The sequence below is a fragment of the Triticum dicoccoides genome, chromosome 5B (assembly GCF_002162155.2).
Source record: "Triticum dicoccoides isolate Atlit2015 ecotype Zavitan chromosome 5B, WEW_v2.0, whole genome shotgun sequence".
NCBI classification, from domain to species: Eukaryota; Viridiplantae; Streptophyta; class Magnoliopsida; order Poales; family Poaceae; genus Triticum; species Triticum dicoccoides.
Window position 1 is genome coordinate 451,013,895 of NC_041389.1, and position 8,973 is coordinate 451,022,867.

Genomic DNA, 8,973 nt, shown 5'->3' on the forward strand with positions numbered 1-8,973 from the left:
TGGTGTACTTGACCATGCCTTTAGTTTTAAACTAGCTTTATCTTTCAACATTTTAGGAACATATGTATATTGATGTGCTTATAATTATTATTCAATGGCCATACAAGGCTCCATATTTGCTACAGATCCGCCACTTATTTCTTTCTTTACCCGTACTCAGTAGGTAAACTTTACATAAACTTCATGTCACTTGCCAGCAAATTACTGTTAATCTCAATCATAATCTTCACGCAATTTGCCCTATTGTTTTTTGTATGTGTATTTGCAGAAGGATTCGGTACCTAGGTCTCCCTGGGAGTCTAGATTTTGCCTACTATGGTTTCTGAGGAAACCAAAGCAAAGAAGCAAAGAAAGGAGGAATGCATTATAAACAGTCTCCCAGGAGACCTCATTGAGCGGATATTTTTGAGGCTTCCAGTCAGCACTTTGTTGAGGTGCGTCGGTGTCTGCAAGCACTGGCACAACTTCATCTGGGATCCACAGTTTGCCGCATCACACCTCCAGTGTGCGCCTCGAGATGCCCTTCTGTTCTTCCCGCAAAAGTCGGCCTCAGGCAAGCCCTACCCTAGTGATGCTGTCCTGATTGACGAAGCCTGGTCGCCATCGACATATGCAGTGCCAGTGATTGGGCCTGATGACTTCCTTTTTGGTTCATGCAATGGACTCCTGGGCTTATACACAAAGACATCAACTATCAAGATAGCTAACCTTGCAACTGGTGAATGTCTCCACCTTGAGAAACCTGCGAAGAATGTTAAGGGTGATCACTTCTCTTTCTACAGCTTTGGATTTCATCCCGTGACAAAAGAATACAAGATTACACACTTCCTTGGTGATTGTGTCGAGGGTCGCCCCCATAATAAAGACAGGTTCAGTGTCATTCAGGTCTACACACTTAGTGATGAGAAATGGAAAGATATCCGAACCCCAGAAGCTCTTAGCTTGATCACTGTGAGAAACTCTGGAGTTGTCAATGTTGATGGCAAAATGTATTGGTTAACTGAAGACATGTTAGCTAGCTGGCAGCATGCAGTTATTTCCTTTGATCTCAGGGAAGAAAGTTTTGCAACGATACAACTGCCGGCAGCATGTGAAGATCATGATCGTTATGGTCCTCGGAAGTTCTGGATCAGAGATATGGATGGGAAAATATGTATAGTAACTGCTCAAACAAGTCGTTATGATCCCGGAGCTCTTCTTGGTGAGCTGCAGATATGGACACTAGACAACACGGTAGAGCAACAAAGGTGGAGCCAGAAGTACAATATTAAGCACACACCAAAGTATATTCCAGGGCCACATTTTGTCCACAGGGATAGGATCCTCACACAACTTTGCAGCAATAATGTATATTCGTGTGAGTTGTTCGGTGAGAACTTTGATGTTAACCAGAGTAAGTGGGTACACCTGTTAGATTTCAGTCCCCGCAAGCCGTACAACATGCAATCCTACATTTGTGTGAAGTCACTTGTACGTTTAGATGTCTACAAGAAGGCAGGCATTGTACGTAGACCAAAACAGCGGGAAGGCTGGGAATTGAAGAAGTGGGAGACATGGAAGTGTATGCTTGACAAGGATGCGGATATGCGGAGCCAGATCCACAAATTTGAGCATGACTTACTTGTATGTGTGCCAGACTGTTATTATTAATCACTGATGAATATTTATTACTATTTTAAGATTTGACAAACTGCTAATTTACTATTTTGTAGGAACTCGTGGAAACATCGAGTAAAATGTGCAAGTTTTTGCAGAATAAGCAATATAACATTGCAGAACATGTACGCACGGAACTCAATCAGGTGTTGCAGCGTAAACCAGATAATCCAGATCAGGTAATTCTCTGCTCAAATGATAGAATGCATGTTATCACACCTTTTCCGTGTTAGTTCAAAACATTAATAATTATCTGAGGCTAAATGCATAATAATATTTTAAGTGCATTGTAACTATGGCGTTAACAAGTTTCTTGCAATTATCTAATAGCCATTGTCCATCCGGAGGCTTAATTGGGTGGAGCAGAATCGGGAGCAGCTGAAGTTAATGGCTCGTTTAAGTAAGATAAAACACATGATTAAGGTACAGTGTGACAGTGTGCTTGCATTTGTTGATGTACTAACATTATTTACTATTGTTGGTGAAATATGCCATATTTGACAAAGTTGTCTTCCTTATAGGTCGTGAAGCAGGCAATGGATAACATCTCTAGTATTAGAATATTGGATCAGGTGAACTTTTGCATGGGTTCTAACTTCTAAATTATCCATGTTTTCAGAAACAACTTTTATAATTCTTGTTTCTTGTTTCTGTTGTGGCCTATCTTCAGAACTAAGCAACATAGCCTACTGTCTGTCCATTTTCTTGCATGCATTTTCAGTTTCATGTTTGGTGGAATATTTTGTACATGCTGAGCTATGAACATAGTTGTGCTAATTGAGCATGGGATTATTTTACTTTGATTGTGCATAAGTAACTATTCAGTGGTTTTTGTTAGGTTTCATCTGTAGCCTACCCTAACTTGCTTGGGACAAAAGGTTTTGTTGTTGTTGTTGTTGTTATTGTTGTTGTGCATAAGTAACTATAAGAGAGAGAGAGAGAGATGATAAATTGATCTATTCCATATACCTATGAACAGCAGATTAAATTACAAGCATGAAGTTCTAAAACAAAGAATTCTGTGAGTAGCCTAGGTCACAAATTTTCATTTTCATCTGTGTTATTCTGGTCTTGATTCCTCGTCTTGAAATTTAGCAACATTGTGTCCATTATTTCCTGTTAGAGAAGAACAACGAGTTTATCTTATATGGCTCCTTATTTTTCATCAGAAATCTGCATGCTGCCTGTTAGCACATGGGACGAAACTTGCGAGCGCTTCTTGTATTTGGTATTCTGATCCATATTCACTTTCGGCAGGGTACAACAGTTGCTGACGTTTCTTCCAGCGACGGTTATGACAAGAAGGAAGAGAGCCTCTAGCATTAAACTTAGCTTTCGGGGGCATTTCTTATTGCGTATGTTTCGTCTCAGAGTGATTCTGCTACTTCTACAATGAGACTCTTCCTCCCTTGGATTGGATGGCCTCTTTTGCTCCATCAGTTGCTTGTCACTACATTGCACTTTCAGGTTTATAGTTTCTACAAGATGTCCAGCGCACAATGCTGCTTGGCCCAAGAAATCCGACAGCAACATGGCCCTTGCCTTAGAGCAACTCCAACGGAGAGACCTAAACGGACGCGGATTTTATGAACAGATTTTAAGCAGTCTGCCATGTTTTAAATACTTCAAATGCACTGCCAGACTTTGGCTTTATGTGCTGCTGTTGTCTGATTTTAAGCACCCTAATATCCAGAAATTGCTATTGGACGGCGCCCAACTTTTTAGAAATAAAAGAAAGGCACAATCCTATACAGGGATATAATCTACACATGAGTGAAGTTTCATGATGAAATACGTTTAAGATGTGAATTACACCAAAAATAAATCTTGATTTTTTTAGCACATGCACTTCACTATAAAGTGCATGATTATTTACTCAGTGGCTCCTTGCATTCACCCCCTTCCACCTTTGCTCTCCTGCTCGACATGTCATCCTCATGTTGCATCTGGGGGCCAGGGCATGGTGGTACGCCGCACATTGCGACATGCAACACGGAGGTGCGTGACATGGAATGCAAGAATAGGTACGGTGGAAAATGCGGGACGGATGGGGTAACTGAGTGCGGCGACCCATCTAGGTCGATGACACTCGAAGTGGATGTGCTCGGAGCCGGCTGTGGCGGGGCCAGGTTGCATGGTGCAACGTGGGTGGCAACATTGGGAAGGGGAGTGAGGGGGCGGCGTTCTGCAGTGGGAGATTGTGTGGGGCTGCGACATGGCGCACAAGCGTGCCTACTCCACGTTGACCAGGACACCTCCAACCGACATAGTGTTGGGAAAATATCGACAGGAAGGCCAACAAAATTCTTTGTGAGCATGCAAATGTATTTGTGAGGGGTTCTAAAAGCTAATTAATTGTGACATCCGAGAAACAACTTGGTAATAGAACACTAAGGCATGTTTGATAACTTTGTTTTCTCTATGCATTGAGAGAATATTCTAGCTTTTAGAACTATGGCAATGTTGTTTGGTTACCACTAAAAACTATAGTGTTAATACTAAGTACAATATTTTCAAAATATTGCTGTCCCCTCTACCGAAAAAAAGAATCCCCAACCCCCTTTTCAAAGACTAAGGGGCCAGTGTTAAAAATGGTGCGCACACTTGTTGCCTGCAACTCCGCAACTGGCCATGCCAACAACCAGTGCCCAGAATAGTAAGCTCGTCATATTGACTTCTTTACACACGTGTCGTGGTAAAGAAAACATGCATGTTCCCATTCTGGTAGGCCTATGAACTACACATGATAGGCGTAGACTGGTACAGACTGCACTTGCATGTTGTATTTCTATAATATTCACGGCTTACCGAATCGCTCGGGAAAGAAAATGACTCGCAACTCCATGGCAACACGTGCGGTGAGATGGTCCAGATCTGACGTCGCCGTATCTAGATCTCAACTCTCATTAGAAGCAGGGGCGGAGCCAGAAATTTTAGCCAATAGGTTCACTTACTAACTAGTTGCGAAAATTTTGTATGAAATAAGTCCTATTTTGCTCTATATCACAAAAAAAAATATAGCACTCAAAAAAGCGCAATGAATATCAATATGATATCACTTATGACCCATACTGGTTACTGTAAAATTGAAGAGTGCATGACATACCGAGCGGACAACATTATAAATCACTTGTTGACATAGTATAAATAGAAGAGTAGTACCAAAAGACATCATAGTTCAAGTGCAACTTCCCCTCTTCCTGAAAAAATTAAAGGAAATAACAAGTTAGTTTGACAAATTTAAAATAAAAGTTCCATCATGCCAAAGAATCATGTAAAGTCACCCACATTTTACTGCGTCCCTTTTTGATTTCTTCATCGCCTTAAAAAGATCAAACACAACATCATTACTATTGAGAGAAAACATTTTTTGTAAGATCAGTTTGCCTATTGAGCGCAACCTAAATTGATAGATCTTAATTCATCAAAGCATCACATTGTTTTACTGCTACATTATGAAAGATATTAACATTATCCTTACCCTCATGGGTATCCAACCTACTTTTCTTGTTCCAACCGTTCCAGCTGTTAATTCCAGATGCATCACTCCCAGCTTGTCCCTCGTTATAATATCTGAAAAGATAGCAACACAAACAAAATGACGTATGCACCTTGTCACTATACTCAAGCCAACCACCATAATATTTAAACCAGTCTGGACTAAATCTTCGCGGAGTATCTCCAATGTCCCTGTACGAATACTCAAAATTAGACCGCGGCATCTAAGGTCCCTTCGTTAAATATCCCCGCCTAATCTCATCTTGCTTCTTAGGATTTCTTGTGTAATATGAAATTCTCTTCCGGTCAGCCGGATCATAAGGCAACTCATCGAAATTAATTTCTCTCCGAATAGAAGACTTCATGAGACTACTTGCAGCGTCATTTGATGCACTTTGCTTAGTATAATGGGTTGACCTCGATATGTCTGCATTATCTGGATTTGGTGATCGGCTTCTTTTTGTTGACGTATAATGTGCTGCCTAGTCTCGTCCATCATATCGGTCTTTTGGCTGCATTGGCTAGAGCATGCACTTCTAAATGGTATTAGAGCCAAGAGGTCTTGAGTTCAAGACCCGGCTGGCGCAATTAAATTGCAGTCCACTTTCAGTCCACCGTTAGGCCTGAGGGAATAGAAAATTAGGGCAAAATGTTTCCCGTACTAGGTAGAGCATGCACGAGAGGGAAGAGATGCGGAGGACTGGAGGAGTGAAGGTAATCTTACTGCAAATTAAACTGTAGTTCAGCACTTGTCGTTGTTGATCTGTAATTCTTTGTTTGGCCACTTGCCGTCGATGTCCGGGGAGGCGAGATCGAAGCGACGACCGACAGGTGAGACGAGAGAGAGAAAGGTGAGTTGGGGAAGCGAGGAAGAGGCGTTCAGATGCCGTCCGTGTATAGGCTATTAACGAACTGGCGACAATGGGCACGAGAGGTACTAATTTGTTCATGGGCTTTTAGGACCTTTTTTATTGTTCTATGCATGTGAGTTGGCAGCTGATGGGGTCAGACTCAAATTTTTAATGGGTGTAGGCCTGATAAGTAGTACATACATGTACGTACCAAGCAGGTTTCATTGGGTTCATCTGAACCCAATGACACTGTCGGATTACGGGTTCCGCAAACCCTTGAAAGGTTCGAACTCTGGCGTGCGTGCGGAGATCTCAACCTACCCAGCCTGCCTACTCGCAATCCTCCTAAGCCTAGCGCGTCGGGCTCAAAGAGACAAAGAGACACAACAGTTTATCCGGGTTCGGGCCACCTTGCGGTATAATACCCTACTCCAGTATTTTTGGTGGATTGCCTCGAAGGGCTGGGGATGAACTAGTACAGTGGATGAACTGGCCTCGGGAGGTGAGGTGTTCTTGAGCTGGTGAGGTGTCGGGTGAGAATGGATCCGATCGGCCTTCGATCGCCCTCTATGGTGGTGGCTAAGTCCTATTTATAGTGGCCTTGGTCCTCTTCCCAAATGTTGATGGGAAGGGATCCCACAACGGACAGATTTGAAAAGAGTCAAGTAGTACATCCTATCCTGACTAAAGCGGTCTTCGCCTACGAAAAGCCTCTGGTCGTGACACTGCGGTGGGCTCAGTGATGACCTCCGTCCTGCCTTCCTAGCGGTCTTAGTCTTGTTGCACCAGAATGGAAACCTTTGACTGATTCCTCTGGACTCCGCACCTGCAGCTTGGCCCCCCTTGCACCGAAGAGGAAACTGGCGCTCTGCGCCCGCCTGGCGCCCGCTTGGCCTTGGTTGTCATGGCTCACGTCAGCTGAGCCTCGTGAGGTGCACCTTGCATAGAACTCTCCACCCCTCGGGAGCCAGCCTAAGGAGGCCGATCCCCTCGGGGGTCTTGGTGTTGTCTGCCTCGCGAGGCTTGGCCCCTCGTGAGGGTCTTGAGTCGTTGATTCTGAAGCCGGGCCGTACCAGACTGTCGATGGAGCCACGCGGTGGGCCGCAGGCAGGCAAGTCTGGATACCCCCATATCCAGAACACCGACAGTAGCACCCGGGCCCAAGGCGCGCTCGGACTTGGCTTCCAAGCGAAGCCAAAGGGCAAGTGCGGAGCACCGCGGGCCCTAACCGCCTGCGGCCTTGATGACGCGTGGCAATTGATGGGACGTGGGCGTCTCTGCTTTCCCATGTCGCCTCGGCAACTATTTGACTTGACGGGATGATGCGGCATGCAAAAGATTATCATGGCGTGAGGTCGCGGAGGCCGGCGGTTGGTCTTCCTCAACTATAAATGAGGGGAGGGGCAGAGCCCCCTCACTCATCTTCTCATTCGTCTTCTCGCTGCCCATTTCTTCTCCTTCTCCGTCTTGCTCCCGTGGCGTCGATTAGGAGGTTCTCGGCGGCCGAAAAGGGTAAGGCCCCTAGGGAGGGGCCTGATCCTCTCCGACCGAAGAAGCGGCTCCGCCCTCCTCATGACGTCAGCGTGGGATGAGAGGTGACTAGGCCTTGGCAATCGAGGCCTCCGCCCGGCTTCCCCCTTCTCTTGTACGCCCGCGCCCAGGATGAGGACGTGTGCCATCATGCAATCCCCAACGATGAAGGACGGGCTGCCATTGCCTTGCCGACCGTGCCATGGACTCACACTGAGGGCAGCTCACGCGAGTTCGTGGTGTGGGCAGCGATGCCGCCCAACTCATGGATCCGGCTCCTGAGGTTTTTTGCCGACGAGAAGCCCCCGAGGGGGCCGCTTGAGCTATGGTTGTAGCACCCCGGATGCTGCAGCCTGGCCACCGAAGCTGAGGTCGAGGTGGTGCCCCCTGGAGATGTCTTCATGACCCGCAGATGGGGTGAGGTCGCCCGAGCCTGCCGCGCCTGCCGCGCCGAGGGAACCCTCGCGATCCACTTTGAATATGATGGCGCATCCACCTTATTCTTCAAGGTCTTCGATGAGGAGGGCCGACGGCTGGAGTGCTTCCCTGGAGGAAGCAACCTGCAGGGTGCAGCCGTGGGCACTGGACCTACTTCCGTCCCCTTCGGCGCCTCTTCCAGCAGCAGCGACGACTCCTGGGAATCCAGCAACTCTCCTGAGCCCAGCGAGTCCCCGGAGTCTAGCGATGATAGCTATGTGCCGCCAAGCTCCTGCCATGGTTGGAGCATGGCGGCGGCTGTCGCTCGGCGTTGTCGGTGAAGCTCGATGGCCCGATTGTAGCCTTCCTTCTTTTGCTTCCCTGCGCGGAATAAGAACTAGCCCCCGTGTGGTATGTAAGGACCGAAGTGTGTTTAATACCAGCGTTGCTTTCTTGATTCTTTGATGAAGTCGCGTATCCCAGTTCAGCACGATTCCCCCTTTTCTTTCCCTTAGACAATGTGACGCTCTATGCCGACGTGACCCAGTCTCCAGGCAGGCTTCAGCCGTCGCTAGTATGCCAGGTCGCGATGCCGTGGTCAAGGCTAGGAGGTGAGCGGCCCGAGGTCCGGTGAGAGCTCATGAGGCGCGATGCTCACGAGGTCCCCCTTGGTGTGCAAGCAGCCTCCCAAAGAATGAAAAAGGGGAGTGAAGCCGCCGGAATGGGACTGCGGGATTGGGGCGAGCGGGATGCGAGACTGGTATCCTAGTGCATGCGACTTATCTTTCAGTAGTCCTGTAGCGATCCACTGGGGGGTGCCCGCTCTTGGATTCGTGGTGGTGTCATTAGGCGTGGCTCACGTTGACCATCCTCTCGCCTCGCTCGCCTAGGTGCTCTACGTCCTCGGGTCCCGGCCCTCAAGCAAGCTCAGCCACCACTGGTATTCCAGGTCGTGATGCCATGGTCAAGGCCAGGGGATGAGGGCTGGAGAGCCAATTGGAGATCCTGAGGCACGATGCTC

The 8,973-nt window shown here is 47.0% G+C and overlaps 1 protein-coding gene across 1 annotated transcript; it reads left to right on the forward strand.

The window, feature by feature from the left end:
• The first annotated feature begins 315 nt into the window (after positions 1-315).
• On the forward strand, positions 316-8,293 carry LOC119309703. The gene is made up of 6 exons (XM_037585653.1): positions 316-1,623; positions 1,713-1,835; positions 1,987-2,079; positions 2,178-2,228; positions 2,495-2,574; positions 7,888-8,293. The coding sequence occupies exons 1-6, from the start codon at positions 316-318 to the stop codon at positions 8,291-8,293; spliced, it is 2,061 nt and encodes a 686-aa protein (XP_037441550.1).
• Positions 8,294-8,973: the final 680 nt, after the last annotated feature.